The sequence below is a fragment of the Perca fluviatilis genome, chromosome 2, assembly GCF_010015445.1.
Source record: "Perca fluviatilis chromosome 2, GENO_Pfluv_1.0, whole genome shotgun sequence".
Classification (NCBI taxonomy): Eukaryota; Metazoa; Chordata; class Actinopteri; order Perciformes; family Percidae; genus Perca; species Perca fluviatilis.
Genome location: NC_053113.1, coordinates 47,758,229 through 47,781,702, shown reverse-complemented (window position 1 = coordinate 47,781,702; position 23,474 = coordinate 47,758,229). Strand labels below are relative to the sequence as shown.

The 23,474-nt window shown below is 40.4% G+C and overlaps 3 protein-coding genes across 5 annotated transcripts in view; 1 reads left to right on the top strand and 2 right to left on the bottom strand.

Annotated features, from left to right (window-relative positions):
• Nucleotides 1–1,874: 1,874 nt before the first annotated feature.
• On the bottom strand, nt 1,875–13,899 carry ddx6 (DEAD (Asp-Glu-Ala-Asp) box helicase 6). Of its 2 annotated transcripts, none has more exons than XM_039779740.1 (14): nt 13,772–13,899; nt 12,358–12,969; nt 12,211–12,274; nt 11,382–11,486; nt 10,019–10,148; nt 7,440–7,586; nt 6,953–7,047; nt 6,726–6,848; nt 6,474–6,602; nt 6,133–6,249; nt 5,620–5,683; nt 4,222–4,323; nt 3,928–4,107; nt 1,875–2,650 (listed from the first exon to the last, which is right to left on the bottom strand). In XM_039779740.1, exons 2-13 carry the CDS (start codon nt 12,552–12,554, stop codon nt 3,932–3,934), a joined length of 1,449 nt encoding a protein of 482 aa, XP_039635674.1. In that variant the 5' UTR covers nt 12,555–12,969; nt 13,772–13,899; the 3' UTR covers nt 1,875–2,650; nt 3,928–3,931. The 2 variants fall into 2 exon arrangements, with proteins under 2 accessions (XP_039635674.1, XP_039635684.1); XM_039779750.1 differs by having other exon boundaries at nt 1,875–2,459.
• A 1,533-nt stretch (nt 13,900–15,432) lies between these two features.
• On the top strand, nt 15,433–20,238 carry LOC120575471 (C-X-C chemokine receptor type 5). The gene is made up of 3 exons (XM_039826284.1): nt 15,433–15,565; nt 16,642–16,800; nt 18,950–20,238. Exons 2-3 carry the CDS (start codon nt 16,774–16,776, stop codon nt 20,009–20,011), a joined length of 1,089 nt encoding a protein of 362 aa, XP_039682218.1. The 5' UTR covers nt 15,433–15,565; nt 16,642–16,773; the 3' UTR covers nt 20,012–20,238.
• A 57-nt stretch (nt 20,239–20,295) lies between these two features.
• Nucleotides 20,296–23,474, bottom strand: part of bcl9l (bcl9 like) — a 60,541-nt gene continuing 57,362 nt past the window's right edge. For both annotated transcript variants that reach the window (XM_039826262.1, XM_039826272.1), the window contains exon 9: nt 20,296–22,013. In XM_039826262.1, the coding sequence (XP_039682196.1) occupies nt 20,821–22,013 (1,193 nt within the window). In that variant the 3' untranslated portion in view covers nt 20,296–20,820. The remainder of the gene's footprint in view (nt 22,014–23,474) is intronic.

Sequence of the window (23,474 nt, the reverse complement as noted above, 5' to 3'; positions counted from 1 at the left end):
CTTGTCTCAGTCTTTAAGGTTCTCATCATGGCAGCCACTGGCAGTAATGCAGCATGCCATCAAAAAAGGTAGCAACTACATCTTGAAGGCTCGTCAATTTTAGCCCTGAAAGCATTTGCTGCGGCGATTACTGCCAGTGGGCTGACAAGACACAGACAGCTGCCAAGTGCCTGTACAATTAGATCTCGTTCACTCATCTAACACTTAATTTAAATTTATTTATTTTTCAAATAAAGCCCTCCCACCCAACCCATAAGCCAAAACAGCCAAATTTGATGTGCAACTATTTAAGGGACAACGATAGAGCTGAGAGAACAGGGATCATAGTCCTAACCAATGAGAAATCAAACAGTGATTTTTAAACTGATCAACACTGTCACTCAGTTATATATTTTTAAAAAGAGCGATGATTCAATGTGCAATACTACTTCTCATTGATTAAAACAGTTGAGAGCATCTCACCATAACAAAGGGGGAACCTCATTTGCAAAAATGGTTCCAGCTGAACAAGTGGTCAGGGGACCTTGATGCAAAATGAGGTCGTCATGTTGCATTAAAAAAAAAAAAAAAAATGCAAAAAAGCAACTGTATCCCAAACCTAAAATACAAAAGCAATAAAGGGCAGAAAAATAAGCCATAAACTCAGCAGTCTGAGGTGCCAAAGTTTTTTTTTTTTTTTTTTTTTAAACAAGCAGTCCGACTAATAGTAATATGTAATCCTTGACGCACATTCCCCCTCCGTGCAGTTTTTTTGTGGGTGTTCTGCATCACACTGCTCTCCCATTTGGGAATCATGGGTGTACAAAAAGAAGTGCAGTCAGTGTTATTGCCTGAACCCATCTCTCTATGCATTAAGTGCAGCCCAACCTGCTCAGCTTGTTTTTAAATGTCATCTTTTGTTAGCTGGTTTTAATGAAAGCCAGCTAACCTGCAATGCACACAGACTGAATTCATGCTACATTTTAGGTCAGATGGTTCATTTTGATGCATTTGGCAAACATTCTTTAGAAGGGGGGTAAATAAATCCACAGCTTCCCCAACATTTGTGAAGCAATGTAGCGATGCTTAAAGAGCACACAGATCAATGTAACAGCTAATACCTCCCCCAGAAAACAAATTCTCTGCCAATTCAGCTGCACTGCAGCGAGTAGTACTACTACATGATAGAATATTATTTCCTCTTCCAATAACACTAACCGGGAGATCTCAGAGCACGTCTCAAGAGTCCGTTTCACAAGTTAAGGCTGGTGACAACAAGGAATTCATTACTCAAATACACAAGCTTAACAAAAGCTCTGTCTAGACTGAACACCTGGTAACACTGGTAGCAGGAGAAGTAAGGGCAAATATTTAAACAATACCAGTTTAAGTGCAGCTTCGAAGAATTGCACTCGCCATCAAATTTGGAGGGGCTAAAAGATTATCAGCAAAAAACTGCCTCCAAAAGCATTTCATGCACAAGGTCATGTTTTAGATTTTAATATATTCTGCAATTTCTAAAATTATAAATAAATTCACAGGCCAATATTGCAGATCAAACAAACTGGCAGTTAAGGAAACCGTCTCCAGTGCTAACAAGAGAGAAAGGGTGGGGGTGGGGGCTTTTCAGTTTGTCAGCCAGCCTTTCGAACTTGTTTAAAACAATCTTAAAATTAATGTATATACACAAGGTGTAAGATGCACCCCACATGTTGGCTGCACATCTTGCAGAATTAAGCATGGCCATCCATAGGAAGGTGAAACAGGACCAAAAACAAAACAAGAAAAATTAAAAAAAATAGCTTTCCCTACAATTAAACTCCACCAAAAAAAACAAATCCTCGCGATTCATGGTGTAGAGGGGCTGCTTATTCATTTGTAGTGTTCTGATGTTGAAGACCGAGGAAAGGGTCTGGGTCTTTTAGAAGCACATGCTTCTTCGCAAGCAACTGGACAGTCTGGCTGTCTGTCTTGGAAAAATATCCAGCATTTCTGTCCATGGAACATCCAAGTTTGTCCTCATTTAGCAGCCAGACTCAAGTGCAGCTTAGCCAGCAGAAAGAGAATTCAGACCAGCCTCCCTCCTAATTATCTCCATTCCTTGCGAACGAATGATCCAACCGAAAACAGTTATGAATTCACCAATGTGAGCCGACATAAATCAGCGGTACCAATTTTCAATTAGGTGAACGTGAGTGCGTGTGTGGTATGAAGTGAGCGGCATGGCGGCTAATGGAGGGTTATTACTTTAGAACGAGTTGAACTGCTTGTTAAGGCACTTTATACAAACTGGTTAAAACTTTCAAAATAAAAACACGGAAAATGGAGGGGTGTCATGTAGCGGTCTGTTGGTGCTGGCTTTGTGTCATCGGTGGATATGAATCTTCACAATGTGCATTGATATATTTTTTCAACTTGGTCCCGTGCTTTCCTCCCGGTGCTTATGTCTTCAGGGTGTGGTGGTGCAGCAGCACAGAGCCCTATAAAAAAGGCAAATGAGTTCTTCCGAAACGCGTCCATCAAAATACACATTCCTTATGGTGGCATCCAAAAAAGGTAGACAAACAGAAACTGTACATTAAAAAAAGAAAATAAACTAAAATAAAAAACACAAGAGAACTCCAAGACGGGGGATGAAAAAAGATACAAAGGGGAATGGATGATGGACGATCTGGGGAGAGAGAGAAATTAAGTTTATTATTCTCCTGTTAAACATTAATTTATCTATATCATAAAATTAACTGTATAAACTGAATAGGTTTTAAAACCAGGACCTTCAGTATTTCGACCAGAAAGCCCTTGCATGATAAGGTGACAAATAGGCTACACTTGTGATTTTAATGCGTCATACATACACGGATTTAAACTCAACATGAGTATCAGTAAATGCCCAATATACAAGGACTCGGATCAGGGAGCAAACGCTTGATCATCCCTAGATTACTTTTGGATTTTTAAAACAGAAGACAAAAACAAAGAAAAGCCCTCCTGCAGCTGCTAAAGACAGAATGTCTGGCTCAAGGACACTCCAGGTCAGACAAACATTGTGTTCCATGGGGCTGCAACATAATCTTTCAAGGTGGGGTAACCAAGGGGGGCATTTTTACTTGCCACATCAGGAAATGCACCATCATGGCAATGACCGCAATAATTGCCAAATTACCTTTAGTTGTGCCAGTGAGTTCTACTTATAATAAAAAGGGATGCACCGATAATGCCTTTTTGCAGACCAAGTTTATGATAATTACTATTACAGTTCTAACAATGACTTTGCAAACATTTTATTTTCATCCGGTTTTTAAAAATGTAATAACTTTTTTCACCAGTCAATTGGGAACAAACTCATGCAGAAGTGTATTTTACAACAATTTGAGTTTCCCAAGAGTTTACGAGGTGCGATTAATGCATGGTCCGGTTGGTGCTCTCTTTGTTCGTTTACATAACTCACTGGGAAGGCAAAATGTTGTTGGGATTTTCCAGTTCCGTTTCCCCCTTATGTCTGACTCTGGCAGCGGCCATGGTGTCGTGAAAAGTGCAACTGCAGGCTACCGCTGAGCTGCGTTTGTTGCACGTCCCAGACCGACTCCCGGTGTTGGAATCCTTACGAGTGAAATACAGCCACAGTTTAGGCGGTTTAGCATTAAGCTAAAAACGGCCTTAACTGTAGTAGTTGTACGATTTACGATTACATATGCGCAGTATAGGACCCAATACCGATACTCTGTGCACACCTAATACCACTGACCCAGCATGACCAATAGCAGAGCACTAGCACAGCAAGACGTAATGTCTGCCATTAAATCGGTCCAATTATAAATCTTTCATCCTGACCTGTGTGTTGAAACGGTTGCATTGGCATTAAAAAGACAGAAACTGCTAAATGATCCTGGAACTATCCTGAAAGGGGAAATATTTGTGTATACTGGCCATCAGTGTCTGTGTACTCACTGGCTCATGGCTTGAGTTCTTCGCCACTCTCACTGTGGTACTCCGCCACATATAGGCTCTTGTCAATGATGCCAGGGATGGGCTTGATCTCTGTCCCAAGCTGCTCCTCAATCCCTTTCAGGTTGAAGCGATCATCGTAAGTGATGAGGTTGATGGCCAGACCCAAGTGTCCAAAGCGGCCTGGATATTAAGGACAGGAGCGTTTAAATTACTTTATCGTTTGCTACCCAAAAAATAAAATCTTTGTACGAGAGGCTCAGTGGAGAAAGAAAGACCACCAATATGGGCTCTTACCAGATCTACCAATGCGATGAAGGTACGTTTCTCCCAGCTTGGGAAAGTCGAAATTGATCACAACATTCACAGCTTGAATGTCAATTCCTCTTGTGAAAAGGTCTAGGAGGAAACAAAGCAAGAACTCAAACTGCCAGTAACACCAATATGCTACATCTGGACCAAATGTTAAGTATCTGCAGAATAAGAATTTCAAAAAGCAGCATTTTATATTTTAACCCACGAGTCACTACAATCTGGAAATAAAAGATGTGAACAATAAGAGGCCTTAACAGCAGAAAAACACCTGTGGAGGAAGTCAAGTCTAACCAACATGGCACCACAGAAGTATGTGCATGAAATGTGTCACCACAATTACGCAGTAGTACCGAGTCGTACTTTCGTTTTGCTTTATTTTGACTCTCACAACCCTCCAATATAATAATATCTGCTAATAGCTTAACCCTCACCCTTGTAATGCAATTTCAAGTAATGGACATTTCTTTGAGGACAACCTGGGTTATCAGGTTATCTTGGGTTAACATTTTGTGTAATATTATTTATCATCTCATCATTGTGGATTTATTGTACAAAATGCTCTGAAAAGACACTGCAGTTCCAGTTGAATACCAAGGCCTCTGGAAGGCCTACCAATTCCAAGAGAGACCTCATTGAAATCCCACAGATCTCCGTAGATCTCGATTGTCTGAAGCCTGAAATGCATTGCCATTAGAGCTGGGCAATATATCGATATCATGATATGAGACTAGATATAGTCTTAGATTTTGAATATCGTAATATGGCATAAGTGGTGTCTCTTCCTGGTTTTAAATGCTGCATTACAGTAAAGTTATGTCATTTTCTGACCTTACCAGAGTAACTGTTCCATTTGCCTTTACCCACTTAGTCATTATATTCACATTACTGATATTTATATATATAAAAAAAATAAAATAAAATAAAAAAGAAACCTTGTGTAAATATTTTGTGAAAGCACCAATAGTCAATACAATATCGTTGCGTTATCGATAGAGGTATTTGATCAAAAATATCGTGAGATTTGATTTTCTGCATATCGCCCAGCCCTAATTGCCATCGTGTCTTTGCGCCGTGCATTTTGTTTGTCGCACATATGAAGCTTAATATTTATTATTTTTGGGGAAATAACAGGAGCATTTACCTGCATAACTTATGTAAAAGATCCGCCAACTATTTTAAATAGTAAGCTGTAATCTGATTGGACACGCTTTGAAAAGTCAGTGGCAAGCAGGGTTAATTTACCAATCAGGTCAACTACAAGCTCAGCAAGTCTGGTAGTTACAATGTATCCACAGTAGCTGCCCGTTGCAACGAAACAGCTTCTAAAAAAAATAAATAAGAAATCTAGTGTAGGTACGTGTATATGGCTCTACCACTTACCAGTGCAGACAAGATTCCGGCAGAGGCCGTTTCTAAAGTCGTGGAACACACGGTTGCGATGCTCCTGGAGAGCAGAAAAGAGATGTCATGTAAAGCTCATGGTTGATTCTCCAGTACAACACATTTAAATGTACGGGCTGTGGAAAGGCACCATGTTATGGGTATGTAGCTCTATTGTCTATAATGAACAAGGCTGCAAAACTAGGATGCAATGTGAATGTATTAAATGCATTCCAGGCAATCTGTAATGACAAAATAAGACCATCCATAAAGTGTTGTACAGTTACCCAAGTGTCAACAGGACTGGAAAAACTGGCAGCAACACTACAGAAATAAAGCATTGTGTGGAACTGTAGCAGCACAGAGGTACGTGCACGTCTGCACGATGTACCACTTTAATGCACACCAAAAGTAGTAAGTAGCAGCTGCTCTGGTATGCATCCATCGCCACCTGTGTGTATTTTGGTCTTCAAGCTGGTAGGTGATATTTCTGAGGCAGTACTTTGAGCTGACCTGTCTCATCTTGGCATGAATGTAGAAACATGAATAACCGAGCTGGGAGATCTTCTTGGCAAGGAGCTCCACTCTCTGAGAGGAGTTGCAGAAGATTATAGACTGGTTGATCTGGAGCTGAAAAAAAAGAAAGAAAACACCAACAGCAGTTAATGCCGGTGACATCACGGTTTGAATTGTGAAGATTCCAGCCATTTGTTTCAAGTATCCAATAATTAACATGCAATGCACAACAAAAATGATAAAATGGACTCAAACAGCCCTTTATTTATGACAGGAACCATTTGCATAAAAAGCCTGCAGTCAAGTTGGCCTTCAAGTGCAATAAAGGCAATGCTTACCCTGGAGAACAAGGTGTTAAGGCAATGGACCTTTTGCCTTTCAGTTACATAAGCGTAATACTGAGTCACACCCTTCAGTGTAAGCTCCTCCATCAGGTTGATCTCATAGGGTTTCTGCAAGTGTGCATTCTACAAAGCAGGTGAAGACAGGGGATGTCCGATTATGAAGGCTGATTTGAACATATAGCAGTACATAGCAATAAGAAATGATCAAACAAGAACCAAAAATTAAACAAAATGAGAAATGTGTACCATAAACTTTTGCACGCTGAGAGGGAAGGTTGCAGAATAAAGCAGAATCTGCCTCTGTTTGGCCAGGAAGCCCAGCATTTCCTCCATCATAAGCACAAAGTCCTGAGACAGAAGTTTGTCAGCCTATTGAGCAGAGGGACATGGGGGAAAAGCACATTGAGAGCTGTCAGGAATAAATAAAAATATTATAGGTCAAACAAAATGAAAAATAAAACTATTTAACTCACTTCATCTAGAACGACCATCTGCACTTGATTGACTTTAGCCACCCCTTTCTTGATGAGGTCTAAAATCCTCCCAGGAGTGGCAATGATCACATGTACTGCAGAATAAATAACACACTGGTCAAAATAAATATAAGATACACAGGATTTGTCCTAAAGAATGGTAGTGTTATGACTTGGCTGAGGATATTAAAATGTGCAGCTTTCAGTGTAGCATTATGAAAGTAAAGCATCAGGTCTATATCGTCCTGGCAATATTCAGCCACTGATGACTGCGCAGTAAAGAAAGCCGTATCCAGTACTTCAGTGGGAAATCTGACAATATTCACTCCGTCACAGGGCAGGTGTTTCAATTGGCTGGCATGTTTCAATCATCAACACAATGTAACCTATACTAGGTTTTTGATTATTTCTGCTTCAAGATATAAACACAGCATTTAGTATGAAGACAAACCGCAATAACGTAATGTGAGTAAATTGTGAAGTTCACCCGTTTCATCGAGTCTCATGATGTCATCACGTAGGTTGGTTCCACCTGTGGTTGCCATTACCTTGACTCCACCCATGTGTTTGCTGACCTGGATACATATTTGGCTTACTTGCAGAGCCAGTTCTCTGGTGGGCACTATGACCACCGCTGGAACAGAGAAACACTCATGTGATGGAGCACTCGCTTTTCAGAACCATTCAAAACAAGTCACAACAACTAGGAGGTAGAAACTGTGAGGAAGCTTAGTGCTTTTACTTAGGTGTGACATACAGTGCCAATGGAAGTACTTTTACACACAGTGGAGGATCATTCAACTAATGTTCTATTACTCTATTAAAAAGGTCCAATATGTAATATATTTACTATAATAAATTCAAGTGTGACCCCAATGAGTCAGATATTAAGGAAACATGCTAAGTTGAAATACTATCTTTTCGGACAACATTGCTAAGGCCAGCATTTTCTCCTTCTGAAATTTCTCTTCCGTGACAGAATTTATGTTTGGGTTTTGGCCTGTGTGTTGGTATCAACTGCCCAGTTTGATTAACAGGCCGGGTTGCCAGATATACCTGTAAAAACGTCCGACAATACCCACTAGGTCCGGATTTGTTGTGTCACGGCTGCGGCCATGACTGACAGCTGTAGTCCCGAGGACCCACGAGAACTCGCGAATTCACATAGAATAGAACCCCAAAACCAACAGCAGTTTGTTTCCATCCGGAGGAGTAGAGGGGAAACGACTCTGGGCTGTGTTTTCAAGGTGCAGTATAGGGAAATATGATCCGCTGTGAGCACTGTATTTTATTTTGAAAATTAACCGGATATTTTATTTTGCATTTTGTTTCTGTGCTCGACATCCTGTCCCGCACCATCTGCCGTGTGCTGAATTGCTGCGGAGCTCTCTGGCATCTGGCAAAAATAGAAGCTCTGCGTATCTGTTCCGGAGGGCTGCAGACCGCTGGAGCTGTCCCGGAGTCGGAACGCAGCAGTTCTGCAGTCAGTGGAAATACACACATTGACTTTAAAGATGCAGTAGGTAAGTCTTATAAAACTAACTTTCTGTCATATTTGCTGAAACTGACCCCATGTTCCAGTAGAACTACATGAATTATGTAAAAGTAAAAAAAAAAAAAAAACCGACAGCTCCTCTGGCACCTCCTACAGCCTGTAGTGCCATTGGCAAAATTCCACCGCTCCCGTTTGATTTTCTCCAATCAGGGCCACAGGGGTGGTCTATCTGCCTGTCAATCACTGCTCAGGTACACGCATATATAGTATTCTCCCCTCCCCGCGCACAAGCTGCAGAAAGTTTTTCCCTGAATAATGGAGTGGCTTTTCAGAGGTGGCGTGGCTGCAGGATTTTAAAGATCTGAAGAACAATGCAGATGTAGCCACATTTCCTCTCAACGGGTAACAAAATTACCATGAATGATTTATCTTTCACTTGGTTATTAGTAGTCAAAAGTCCACAAAGCTACGTTGGTGAGGATGATAGTAACGTTTGCACAGTGGTCGGTCTGATATGATGCTGAAATGGCTAACGTTAGCCTGCTAGTTAGCATCGTTTTACAGTTTGTGAGTAAAGTTAACGTTGTGTTGGTGTTTAGTTATTGAAAATGTTGTCTGACATGCCGGCAGTTCTGTCAAACTCCCTTGTGTGGGAGGGGCTTAGGAGACGGTTTGGGCTGCAGCAGGAAGGGAGGAGGGACTGAGAAGTTGTCGATGTTCAAATTTGTTGGCAAAGTCCTGGATCTTCACAATCTTACCTATAGCAGCTTTAATGGAAACCTAATGACTCCGCCGCCGTTCCGCAGTTGGTGGAAATCGGGGGTAACCGTTGCGTGACCAGAGACTTAACAAACCCCGGGTAAATATTGGAGATGTATTTGAAAGATGGAGACAGCTTAGAGCCCAAAAGGACGCAGAGTTGGCCAATTTCCTCCTGAACAGGTAAGCATTAGCTTCAGGCTTATTTATCACGGCTTCAAGGGACGGGCATTTTATGTCATTTCAACATTTGCGTACTCACATTGAATTATAGAGCTAGAGTACCAGAGTTGGTTACTCTCAAAAACAATTGAGACACAGCCAGTAAAGTGATCCCGACTGGTCCTAGCTAACACCGCCATGCTAACCCTGCTAACTTGAGTTTGCAGTGCGTTTAGGCATTGTTGCCGTAATTCTAAGCCGAGAAAGAGTGTCTGTCAGCTGGGTACAAAGCTCTGCGTGACCATGGGCTTTTATGACTGTCAGTATAGCCAGCATGTAACGTTAGCTACTCCGCTGTGCTGTGGAGTAATGCCTGGCTATGTGAGACGAGCGTCTAGCGACATTGTTGGATGCTGTGGTCTCAGTCTGGCAACCAACATGAACTTCGAGTCTGGGGAGGAGGGGGCGGGGGAGACAACTCTCTCCAGTATTTTGAATTTGTACTGCAGTAACAATTTTAATTTTAACAAATATTCACATTTCAAAAGCTGGAGCCTCAAACCTTTTGCTTGTAAATGAGGAATGACTCCAATTAAGATTAGGCAAGAGTCAATTGTCAACTTTTACATTTACTGTAAACAAGCTCTCACCTTGTATGCAGTCCCTCTTCAGGTCAATGCGTTCAAGTAAGGGAATGAGGTAGGCTCCACTCTTTCCCGTGCCATTCTTAGCTCTGGCCAAGATATCCCTTCCTGACAGTGCAATGGGAATGCTTTCCTCCTGCGCAAAAAGCGGTAAAAGATTCATACTTAACACTTTTTATGCAGTCAGTGTATTTTTGGCACAACAAAATATGACTGCTTTAACAAAATATATTCAAACATTCAATTCTAAAGGTTTGGTCACTGTTAAAAAAAAAAAAATGTAGAAAATAATTGTAACAGTCCTAGGTCATTGGCCCACTAATATCCCATTCAGGCTGCTCAGCAATGCAGGTTAAACCCTGTCAGGGGGCCTATCTGAATGGGTCAGATGAGAACTCGAGAGATAATCAAAGTCTGGGAACCATGAATGTACAAAAAGTCATGGCAATCAATCCAATAGCTTTTGAGATAACAGTCTGGACCAGAGCGGAGGACCGACCAGTGTTGCCATGCCACTAGCACAGCTTAAAATAGTTCATAAAAATAGTAATTCACTTATTTGTGCTGCCTGACCAGAGTATGACCTACGGACCAACCCCCCCCACCCCCCTCAACAAAATATCAATCCCATAAAAACCTGTACACTATATTTCAATTAGACAGTCATTTAATGACAGAATCAGAGTGTGACCAATACAAATGGAATTCCTTAATTTAGGAAAAGATATCAAAGAAAATGTTGGTAACTAGGCCTGCACGATAAATAGTTATAAAATCTCAATTCACCCCAGTTCGCAATTTAATTTTTAAATTACTTATTGTTTTCTCTCCAATTTATTGAAAGCATTTGACATTGACATGTTTTAATTCTGTTAAGACATGTTCATGGAGTCCAGATAGAGCCTGTATCAGGGCCATATTTAGTTCTATATGTTAGTCACTATTTTTGGTAGCCTACTGTACTTAAATGGCCAGTATGTACTTTATCTTCTTTATTCATTGAAGCCTCTATGTTTACAGGCTTGTGGGGATGTGCAATACTATAGGCACCAAAAAAGGAATCCATGTTTGCTACTGCCAATTTGTTTTCTTATGGTTCATGTGTGCAATAAACATTACACTTTGTGAGAAAAGAAATCGTGGCAGAGAACCGTAATCAATCAATTCTAAGCTAAAAAAATTGTTATTGATATTTTTCCCTGAATCATGCAGGCCTATTGGTAACGCGTCAGTCATGTTAACAGAATGACTGCCAGGATTTTCCAAACACACCAAACTCTATAATTATGAAAACATGCACTTCCGTAAGCAAGACACCTTCTTGTCCAGCTGCCAAAAGGGATCAAATCCAAGTGGTGTCTGAATATACCTGAATTGGAGATGGCTTTTCCCAGCCCATCTCAAAGATTCCCATTAGCAGCTCCCTCTTTAGGCAATAATCTTCAAACTCATTGCCTTTAGTTGCAGTCACATCCTGTAATCAGAATTATATACTCATTAGCATTTGGTTTACAAGATGTAAATCATTGGTTTGTAAACTAATGGATAATGCCCAACTGATAATGAAAGGGAGGAAAGTTTAAAAAAAAAAAAAAAAGTCAACCAATTTCAGAAATTCCCTCCCCCCAAAAAGTAATTTTCTTTGAACTAATCGACATTCATTAGCTAGAGAACAAATATAGAAATAAATGTAACTAAAATCTGTCAGTCATGTAGCAAGTTTCTTAGATCCTGAGTAGAAGAAATGTTAACACTAAAATCGGACCACTGCAACCATTTAAATAAAAGACAAACTTAAAAGTTCTTAATTGCATGGACTGTAAAACAGTGGCATGCAATTATGTGCTTTATTAAATGTACTAAACACCATAGCTAAGAACCCAGGCATAATAGAAAATGTATGTTACCGCATAATAGTTAACAATGCATGTATATTACATGGCATTCTTCTTATAAAGGAGCAAACGTATGATTCACACCTTGTTAATGGTAATAGTATGAACAATTCCTACTCTTCATAAAAATAACCAAGCTTAGGAGGATTTGCTAGCATGGCTGGAAAGTCAACAAAACACACAACTTGCTGGGTGTTTAATGAAGTTAAAAAGGACTGCATAACAAGCAAAAGGACCTGTCAAAAAGCACAGGTGAAACAGGTATCTGTAGCTCAGACAAAAGGAGAACTTTCTTGTACCAACCGAAGTTTTCATTCTCATGTCTTTTGGGGGCAATTTCAAATTTTTCTTCCAGTCATCTCCAGGCCTGTGGAGGGTAAAGCACGTGTAAGCAATGAGCATGACAAAATAATGGACAGGAATAATTGTGCCAACTTGCAGAAAACGTACTTTATGACAGCGTTTGTTGTAGGGGCCGGCTGGGAGTTACCATTGTTGATTGTGCCTTTCATCTGATTAAGTTGCTGTAGTAGAGGGCCTCCTCCACCTCCACCTGGTGCTCCAGCAGGCTTCACTGGGCCTCTGAGCTGTCCATTCTGGTTGGACAAGCCCAAAATCACTGGGTTCTCCGTCCTGGTGGTACTCATGTTTACGGAGCTTTACTTTTCAGTTTCAATAAGAATTGAACAGTCTCGAAATGAAGTAAGCCCACTCTGCTGGGACCACTCAAAGCACAAGATTGTCCTTCCCTCTTGAGACTTTAATAGTTATCCAAATGTAAATCTTCAAATGTTTTTTTTGTCTCAGCAGGTTCCTCGACAATACTGTCGTTTCTGGGACATCAAGTGTCAAAAACAAATTCCTCTCTTTTTAGATAACGTCTAAACATGGATTTCTTTAGCAAGTTAGGTCTTAGCATAGATGTAATCTGCCATTTTTTTTTTATTTATCGAAAACCATACACCAGGGCTAAGCTAGCTTTCAAGTACTGGCAGACTGTTTAGCTAGCCGTCTTGTTTAGCTTCACTGAGCCGCTGCGTCCTTTCACAAGTTTCTTCAACCCTGAAACATACGAGACACAGTGTTAACATCATACCCGACAAAAAAAAGGTAACATTACAATTGAATGATATGTGGCAAAACACATGCTGTATTTAGAGGGTAGCTGGGCTAATAGAGTTAATATTTAACGTTAGCGGATCAACAACTGACAGTAACGTCAGATGGCTGGCCTTACGTCAGAAGTTAGCTAGCCTACACAGCAGTGGGTCGTAACGTTAATGTTGCATAGTTAACCCTTGCTAACATGGAGACGTTGATTTACCGAAAGTCAACCACACCAGTAGTTTCTGTACAGTTAAGTTACCTGCCGCTTGAGAGGTCGAAAAGGATAAAAGTCTGAATACATGACTGACTGGGGCATTTTCTCTCTGTTATATCCAACCAACTAGAAGGGAACAATCTAACGTTACCCTGCTGTTAACTTAGCCACGGACATCTGGCTAACTAGCTAGCTAGGTTAGCTAGCTAGCACATGAAGCTTTAGCTCCATGCTAATGTTGTGCTGGTTCGGTAACGTTGAGCAACGTCACAATAGCGCATTCACATTTTTTTTTAATCCAGTCAGTAAATTATACCGCAAGTGCAAATAATAGACACCTTCTCCAATGTTAGCAAACGAACAAGACTGGATATCCACCATTAGCTAGCTAACTCTGTTGACTCCATTGCCGTGCTAACGTCAGGTCTGCTAGCAAGCTAACAAACTTGCTAACGATGGCGAAATGACATTTAACGTCAATTATAAAAGTCACCACGAAATAATGGAATATCAGGTATACAGTTTGGATGTACATGCATTTACCTCGGATAGCTGAAATAACCGGCTTCCTACGCGTAGTACTCAATTTCTAGCTGACTACGAAAGAGTCTTGTCAACCAACCGTTCAAGATGGCTTCCACTCGTATTTGAACCCGCCCCCATCCAAGTAATCAGCTGATTTCATTTCAAATCAAGGATTTGATTTGGGATTTACCCTTTACCTACAGGGCGTCCTGTCACAAGGATACTTCAGACTATCTTAAATTGACATCCACGCCACATGCATCAATCGATGTGTAACAGTTACTATCAGTGTTCTAGTTTATTCAAAAGTAACGTGATGTACTAGCCTGCATTAATCTATCTGAGTTAATCTTGAATTTAACCTTCCTTGGAGACTATGACCTGGATGAGTGAGAAACTTCACAGACATTCATCTAACGTTACTTCCTTGGGATTAATGCAACCGTAAACTGAGTAAACTATAACACGAAACATCATTTTAACGGACACGATCACTTGTGTGGAGGGGCATCCTGCCTTAGAATTCTACCCTGGGTCAATCCTCCATAGACAGTATATAAGAAGGGTCAATCACACAACGATGTAGCTAGCCTATTTCCGCATTCACATTACCAAATTATATATTGTGCATGCGCGCTATTTCTTTTTCTACCCAAATTAGAGATTAAAATAGCGAAGAGTAAAGGTGATAGAAATATCTGGCAAACCCAGAGAAAATAGGGGGGTTTATTTGTTGCAAAATCTCTTTGTTTCTGTCCCTGTCACCCACCATATTTTCATATTATCTTTAGCGTTTATAGACAAAATATTTTGAAAATATTGTAATTTTATTACAAGTAACCTGCACTCTACTGCTCCATATTATAGCCTACCATAACCAGGGTTATAGGGACTAGCTACATAAGAATTACAATCAGGCTTGAAAATTCTCCCCCCCTCCGCAGCCAAAGTGGCTAGTGAATGTTTAAATTTGACAGCCACTCAATAGATTACCATTGGGTTTTTTTGGGCTGGTGAGTGAAGCCAATCTACCAGCCACTTGCATATTTGACCAGCATTTTGGCTAGTAGGCCTAGATGGTGCTAATTTGGAACCCTGATTACAATTGTAAAACGTGTAGATATAACAGCTGAGTAGCTCTGCATTTAAAAGTGTCATGTCGATAATTAGGGGGGGGGCATGCATGGTTTATATGTAAAATGTTATACTGCTGCTGCTCTCAAAAAGTAACAGCAGATTTGAATAGGTCATGGGTCATATATAAAAATCTGGAATCATTACTAAATATCCATGTCTTTATTTTTTTAATATATATCTTTATTTACCAGGGCCATATCACTGACAGAAATGTGCTCTCTTCTTCAGGAATGCCCTGTTCATGCACACATGGCTATTCACACCTGGACTCTTCCCAGTAGCCTACAGCCACAGTCTGATCTGCTGGCCATGGAGCAGCTCCTCTGGAGCAGTTGTGGGGTTGCCTTGCTCATTGGGCAGAGCTGTATAGTAACCAAGTAGAACTACTTCACTACTGTACTTAAGTACTAAAAGGCTGTATCTGTACTCTACTGGAGTATTCTTTTTTTCTCCTACTTCCACTTTTACTTGAGTACATATTTTCGATGAGTTTAATACTTTTACTTTTTGATGTGCTGCATCGTTAACTCGTTACCGTTGTGAATGCCTCACGCTACGGAGACTGTGTAGGTTACAGTGTGTGTAGTTACGGCTACGTTAGTTTCGTACGATAATTACGTAAGTTATTATATAACTTAGCTACCTTCTTTTGCCTGTTCAGAAGTCAGAGACGATGTAAGTTTGTACTCTTTCTATTTAGCTATTGTTGCAGCAGATTAATCGATCTCTGAGTTGTTCCAGTCTGCAGTGAGTCCTGAATGTTAACCGTTTGACCCTGTGATGTGAAGCTGAGCTAGTTTATCTGTATTATGCTAGCTTGCAAAATAACTTTCCACTACATTTTTATTTCAGTATTTGTTAATAAGTGATTATAATAACCCACTGTTATATCAGATAATAGTAGTTATAACAGCTGTGACATTAATGTAGCCTACCTTCTGGGGTTTATTTCAGAAACTTCCTTCATATCAATGTACAGCTTGTGACTGCCTTAATACCAAGTAAAAAGTTGAACTCCAACAATATGATATTCAAAATGTGATTGCTTTCTTTAATAACTACATAACACAATACTTGTACTTTTACTTTTAGTACTTGAGTAGTACATTTTAAAATAAACTACTTGCAAAAAGAAATGTTGAATACTTTAGTACTTCCACTTAAGTGGGGTGCTTAAAGAGCACTTCAACTTCTACTCAAGTCACTTTTTTGATAGAGCACTTGTACTTTTTCTCAAGTATGGGACTCTAGTACTTTATATACACCTCTGCTCATGGGTTCCTCGGTGGCTTTCCCCCACTTGAATGTCTCCAGCGAACCAACTAGCTATGGTAGCAAACTAGACTTTCTGCATGGTCACAAGCCTATTTCTCCAATCACAAATCAAAATAAAATTATTAATATGCTTACTGTAGGCTCCTTCATGATGTTTTTTTTGTGAGAAATGTTGCAATCATAAACACAGAACTGATAAAAGTGATCAAATCTAAGATGATGTTTATGGTAATCTTCACAGCAACGTATTCTTATTGTTAGAGGATGGCTGGATGTTGCATCACAGACGATTAGTAAGGGTTTGGGGTTGTTGTCAAACCACCAAAATAAATCTGACTAGTTCATTACGATTGCCTGTTCCTGGTCCAGTGCTAGAATATACTGCAGGGTGTGGTTACTTGGACTTGCATTACTGCTCTTTCATGGTTACTTTAGAAAGCCTGGTATTTAAAGCTTTGGTCCGTTTTGACTTGCAGTTTCAACGCACCCCCCAACGCAGAAATCAGCAAAGCAAGTATAGAAGAACCAGCACTAAGAGGAAGTAGGCTACACACACATTTCACTACGGCAGTGTAAGATATACATTCAAGTGACCAAGATTCACCCTCATGGCCTTTGCATTTACCCTTCCAGAGGTAAGACATAATTAAGAATTGTTGAAATGAATGTTAAATTGCTGTAGATGTTCTTAAAGGTCTTTGTTATACTAGCATATATATATAGCCAGGCACAATTCAAACAAATTTAATTTTAGATATTCAAATGTAGCATGTGTTCCGTTTGTAATTTCTATACACTTAAAATAATGGTTGTCATTGAAAGCAACAGGCTAAATCTTACTGTGATTTAGTCTGTTGTCAAATGTCCTTTAACTGCAAGTAGCTGAAATGTACTGTTTAAGACAGCATAGCATAACAGTTTCTCTCTGCTGCAGCATCTGGCATTTTAAAGCAAGCCATTTTAATATAACCGGCAACACGTATGTTTTTTTTTTCTCTTTATGATTAAGATTAAACTACAAGATTTTTTTTATTTTTTTTTAACTTGACAACATATTTCATTCACTATAGTAGCTTGAATTACTGAACCGTAGAAATGCATCTAAACAGATGCGGGGTTGTTACATGGGTGCACACTGCCTCTTTCCTGTTGACTCACTAGGGAAATAAGCGAGGAAGAAATTCCCTGTAAGACTTCATATATGCTTGTCATGAAAGGAGAGCACTGCAGGGTGACATATTCTGTCTTTCTAATCAAGTCACTTGCGATTCATTTATCATCGCACCAATCGATGTCGAAGGTTAAAATGATATCGTTTAACAATAACGCAATTATATGTGATTATTTTGAATTTCAAATCTGTCCGATTAGTGTGTAATATGACTCAAATGTATAAACCTGTAGATGAAATCACCTTATAAAATGTTAAAGCGTTGTGATATAAGAACAGGCTGCAGTGGTAGTAGTCATTATGAACCTTAGGCCCAATAGAAAATGTTGAAAGTAATGGCAGCAATGATAAGATGTAAATTCTAGTTAGTTTATATAGTTTTGGAACTTTAAAGTTTTGTTTCTTCAAACAGAATTTTTCATTTCTAAGACGGGGAACGGATATATAAGAAAAGTATCGTGAATACATCTCAATATCATCAAAAGTATTTACTCCTGTCTTTCGCAAAGACATTATCTTTTCTAGAAGTTACATGACAATACCAGAGTAACTGTAGCACAGTTATTACATTCTGCTACTAATATGACATTGCAATGCAATGAAATTCAAGAGGATGCTAAGATTATGAATGTTTGTACAACGTCACATTTGTACCCATATTTTTCATAATATAAACATATATGGATATATTTTTGTTGTTTTGTCATGGTCACTGACTGAAATGACAATTTTAGAAGAGCTTAGTTTTAATGGACCAGCAGCCGTTAAAGTGACAAGTCAGGTTTAAACAGCTGGGATTTCTCCACCTGATCTAATGTTAACTTGGTTGTTGATCTGGGGGTAAAAAGTAATTAGTAGAGGTGTTGAAATTAATCAAATAATCGATGCATCGAATCGTGGACATGGACAATGCTGCATCGATAATCAGCAGGCTCATAATCGATTATTTCGGTTTACAATTTAATGTAGGCCTAACAACGTTTCGGTTTACATATTCTGCTATATTTTGCACATTCAGGAAGTGCCATGTTCTCAGTGCTGTAGTTTTATGTATCCAATTTATTTATATTTATTAGAGCACTGCAGAATATTTTTTTTGAAGCTTGAAAAGCTATGAATTAAATATCCTGCATGGCTTTAATAGAAACATTTATTTGACGCATCGTGATGCATCGAGATATCGAATCGAATCGCTGACATGATAATCGTAATCGAATCTCGAAGATCAGTGAAGATTCACACCTCTAGTAATTAGTATTCATTTATTATTATACAGCCAAAGTGGGAGATTTTGGCATATTTGCCTTAAGAACGTCTCCTAGTTACTGAGAAAGGGAAGTGAAACTAATCTGGCCTATATCTGCATTTCCTGCCTACAGTAATAATTTGACTGAGAAAGCCACAGGGAAGAAAAAAAAAAACACACACACAATCAAAGTAGAGCTAAGCTAATGCAATGAATCATTTTTTCATTGCATAATGAACAACAGCTATTAGAATTGTGCCCAAATGATTCGAGTGTACAATTGTGTACTATTCCACATTACACAAAGTTATTCTCACACTGCAATGAGGCAACTGAAAGGAAAAATGTTCCTCTTTGTATTTCACAGGGGGAAGACACAGATTATAATGGGTCATACGACGTTTATGAAACAAAGGAGACAGCCTGTGAAGATGAGGGGATCGGCCTGCAGACCTTTAACGCCGTGTTCCAACCCTTGCTGTACAGCTTGATCTTTCTGCTGGGCGTGGCGGGGAATGGGCTGATGATAACCATCCTCCTGAGACGTTGGCACCTCCTGCGCATCACTGAAATCTACCTGCTGCACCTCGCCCTGGCTGACCTCATGCTCCTCTTCACGTTCCCTTTCGACATAGTCGACAGTGCCACTGGCTGGCTGATGGGGGAGTTCCTCTGCAGGCTGATGGGCCTGATGAAAAACCTGAACTTCCGCTGTGGGAGTTTCCTCCTAGCTTGCATTGGGTTCGACAGGTATTTGGCCATTGTTCACGCTATTCCAAGCATGCAAAGTCGACGTCCCAGAACAGTGCACCTCACATGCGTTACATTATGGCTGGTCTGTTTGGGGTTATCAGTACCCAACGCTGTGTTTCTTTCTGTGAGGAAAGAAGCCACAAATTCATCTAGGCTCTCCTGTTCCAATCATCTTTATGGAATCAACGGTAACAACTGGGTTTTGACCAATCGAATCTTTGATCATTTGTGTTTTTTCCTTCCCCTGGCTGTCATGTGCTACTGTTACACAGCAGTGGTAGTGACTCTGTGCAACAGTCAGAAGAGCCAGTCAAAGCAAGGAGCAATTCGACTGGCTCTGCTCGTCACGCTCGTCTTTTTCTTCTGTTGGCTACCCTATAACATCACCTTAATAATCGAAACTATGGTAGACCTGCGCGCTATTGGATATACATCCTGTAGCTCGTACTTCCTACTGCGACCAGCCCTCGACGTGACCAAAAGCCTGGGTCTCTCGCACTGTTGCCTGAACCCGTTCTTGTACGCCTTCGTTGGAGTGCGGTTTCGCAATGAGCTAATAAAGTTACTTTGCAGGTTGGGCTGCAGCCGCGTTTGCCTACCTTTCATCAGAACTCAGAGTCACAGTCAAGCGTCCGTCTCTGACGGAGCAACCAACACCAGCACCATCCACATCTGATGAACTTGTATACGATTGTCAGCTGTAACTAAAATGCCTGTGTACAACAGTATTTCATTTGTAATGATGAAAAATTTTATGTTATCTGATAGTACCAATTGCTACTTTGGATTGCATTTAAAAGATGTTTTATTACATTTTGTATATTGTTGGCTGGAATCTGTTTTTGCTTGTACTTTAGCTACTGCTTATTGGATTTAATAAAGTTTTCATATATCATACAGCAACCATCTCTCCTTGTCCGTGTTATCAAACAATAATTGACACAATAACCAAAACTTAAGCCACCATAGAGATCAGTATTATTCGATTTTTAGACTTCTATTAAAACACTGTTATACAGAACAACTGCAAACAATCACAAATTGCATCTTATATACAGCAGGTATATTATATATATATATATATATATATATATATATATATTCATTTTGCACAACAGTTTGGTAGTTGGAGAAAATAAATCAATGATATTAAAACAAATAGAAATTTGAGGCACTCCTCTCCTGACTGCCACTCTGTTTCCACAACAAATACACACATTTTTGAAATATACATATTTTACAGTATTTTAGGAAATGGCTTCTGATTTGTTACTGAACTTTGTTGCAGTGCTTTTAGATGTTCAATTTTTTTTAATCAGTTGAAATCCAAAATTCGGAGAGTGTCACTGAGTTATTGTTTTTACAGTTCCTCTTTTCAAATAACTGCAAGAATAACATTAACGACAAAATTTGGACACAATGGGAAGGTAACTTAGTGGACGCGTTTCTTTTTTTTTTTTTTTTTAACAGTTTATGTGAGCTGGATCAGAATGGCATATTGGCCATACCCCCGGGGCCATAGCCAATCGGACTGTCCAGAGACATTCCCCGCTGTCTGAGAGACTGGGGGCCCATCATACCAGACTGTTGGTGGGAAGGGCCCATCATGGGACCCTGAGGGGACATTAGAGGACCCTGGGGACCAAATGGATCCCCTGGCATTGACATGCTTCGCTGTTTAGCCTGCATCATCATAATGTTTTGCTGTGCCATCAGATTGTGTGAGTGCTGCTGGGAGGGCATCATGCCAGGGTATGGATTGGAAGGGTGGTGGAGAAGGCTGTTGGCCATCATGGCTTGCTGATGCTGGAGTTGCTGCTGGGGCACCATGCCTGTCCTTCCCATCATATGTCCAGGCGGGCACATGGGGCCCATGCCCCCACCAGAAACCATACCCCTTGCGCCCCCCTGAGGAATGCCCATGTTTTGGCGTAATCCACCGTGTGAAGGGTGGGGTGGCAGCTGCTGTTCAGCCATCATATTCTGTAGGTTTGCTAAGTGGGGGTTGGATGAAGGGCCGCTGCTATGTGGAGGCCCAGAAGAAGACAGCTGTTTGAGGAGCTGCTGTGGAGTAGGCTGCTGGGGAATTGGCCCCTGGTGTGGATTCTGATGGGGCTCACTCTTGGGGAAATACTGAAGAGTGCTACTGGGCTTATCGGAAGGAATGATGCGGGAGAGATCAAACTCAGGGATCCCTGAGTGAGTGGGTCGTATGACTTCACTTAGATCCGGGCCATCCCCCATGGGCAAAGGGCCAAATGAGTCTGAGGGGTGGGAGGGGCGCTGGTGAGGATGACCTTTTCTAAGCAAGTGTAACTGCTGAGGTGGTAGAATATCTTCATTAGACTGAGAGAAGTGATGTGACATTCCTCCAATGGGCGAGTGCATGGGCCCATGCGGTGGGGGCTGGATGCGAGGAAAGCCTGCCATCTGGTTCTGAGATATGGGCGAAACGTTGCAGGGCCCCATTCCGTCAGGTGCACCTCCTCCCATCATGGCAGAGTTCATGGCAGGCATGCCCATGTGGTTTGGGGAAGAAAGCACGGGTCCTGAGGCGTCATGGGGCAGGTGTTGGTGACCTTGGCTTACAATAGCCATGGGGCTTTGTGGATCACTGTGGGGGCCGATGGAGCCCTGGGAGACAAGTATCTGCGAGGTCTGGGGGTTCCCCATGTTTCCTGATGATGAAACGCACACTGTTAACATTTGAAAAAGGGCTGACCTTTTTCTCAACCAATTATACTTGTGAAAAATTTACATCATATTCATCATAGCATCACTCAATCATATTTATGAGCAGCACTACTATAATATGAGGTTTGAGGCTGAGAAATCCATGCATATAACTGGGTTTTGACCAATAGAGTCTTAGATAATTTGTGTTTTTATGGAGGATATATTTATTCATAATCCAAATTGAAAGTCCAAAGCGAAAACGAAGCAAGATCAAATTAAAAATATTATTATTTTACTACGCTACTAGGAAAAATCATGCCATAATTAAATTCAAAAAAGAAAAACTTACCTGAAAAAGCAAAGCTGAAATGTAAAAAGATAATTTAAAAATCAAAGCTTAAATATAAATGCTTAAACTGAAATCTTTGAAATCTTTTATTGAATGACAGAAACATCAAATATGAAACTCAAAATGTGAAATGGAAAAGCTTAAATAGAAAGCAGCCTTTGAACTTAATTTTCAATTTGAAGTTTTATCTTTTGAATTTTACATTTGGTAATTGCCTTTTGACATTTTAAGATTCACCATTTCTATTTCTATTTAACATTAAGGCTTTTCATTTTGAAGTGGCACTTGTCAATTGAAATTAGGAGGCGTGGCCCAACGGCTGGTGGGAGGGTTGAGAGACTTCCAGCTGAAAGCGGGGTCTCTGAGCCTCAGTGGCCGACTGGCGAGTAGGCAATGCCGGCCGCAACCAGCTGTCTTCTCACGTTAGACTGGAGGTTCTCTGAAGTCCCACAATTTCCATTCACTATTTCACCACTAAATGCACTTCTGAGACTTTTTGATGTGAGAAATCAACTATGTAGAGTTTGAAAATGAACCGTTTTACAAAAATGTATGGCCAATTTTTCACACTTGCTCCGCTGTTGTCGGATTCTCCAGTCCAGTCTTCAGCCTTGATTTAAAAGAGCTGAGAGTTGCAGCGGACCTACATTTAGGTGTGGATCATAAAAAAAAGTAAAATAAAATAAAATAAATGTAAACAAGTCTCTTGAAGAGAAACAGGTATCTCTCTCTGCAGCAGGAGAGCACCCAGCTGCTTTAGATATCGACTGTAGAAACGGTTGGGTCACGGCATGTCCGAGAGTACTGAACACAGGTTTAGCTAGATGTCTGTGTGGCTGGAGGGAGATGTAGTTAAACTCTCCCGGCTACTACTCGAGAGTCTGCTCTTGAGACTTTGCTCTAATTCTCGGGACAATTAGGGCAGGATTCGGGATTCGGGACAATTGCTTGGACTGTCCCGAATTTTTCGGGACGTCTGGTCACCCGAGAGACTTCCAGCTGAAAGCGGGTTCTCTCAAGTCAGACTGGAGAGTCCGACAATTAGCGGAGCAAATGTGCAAAATTGGCCATACATTTTGTAAAACTGCCCATTTTCAAACTGTACATAGTTGAT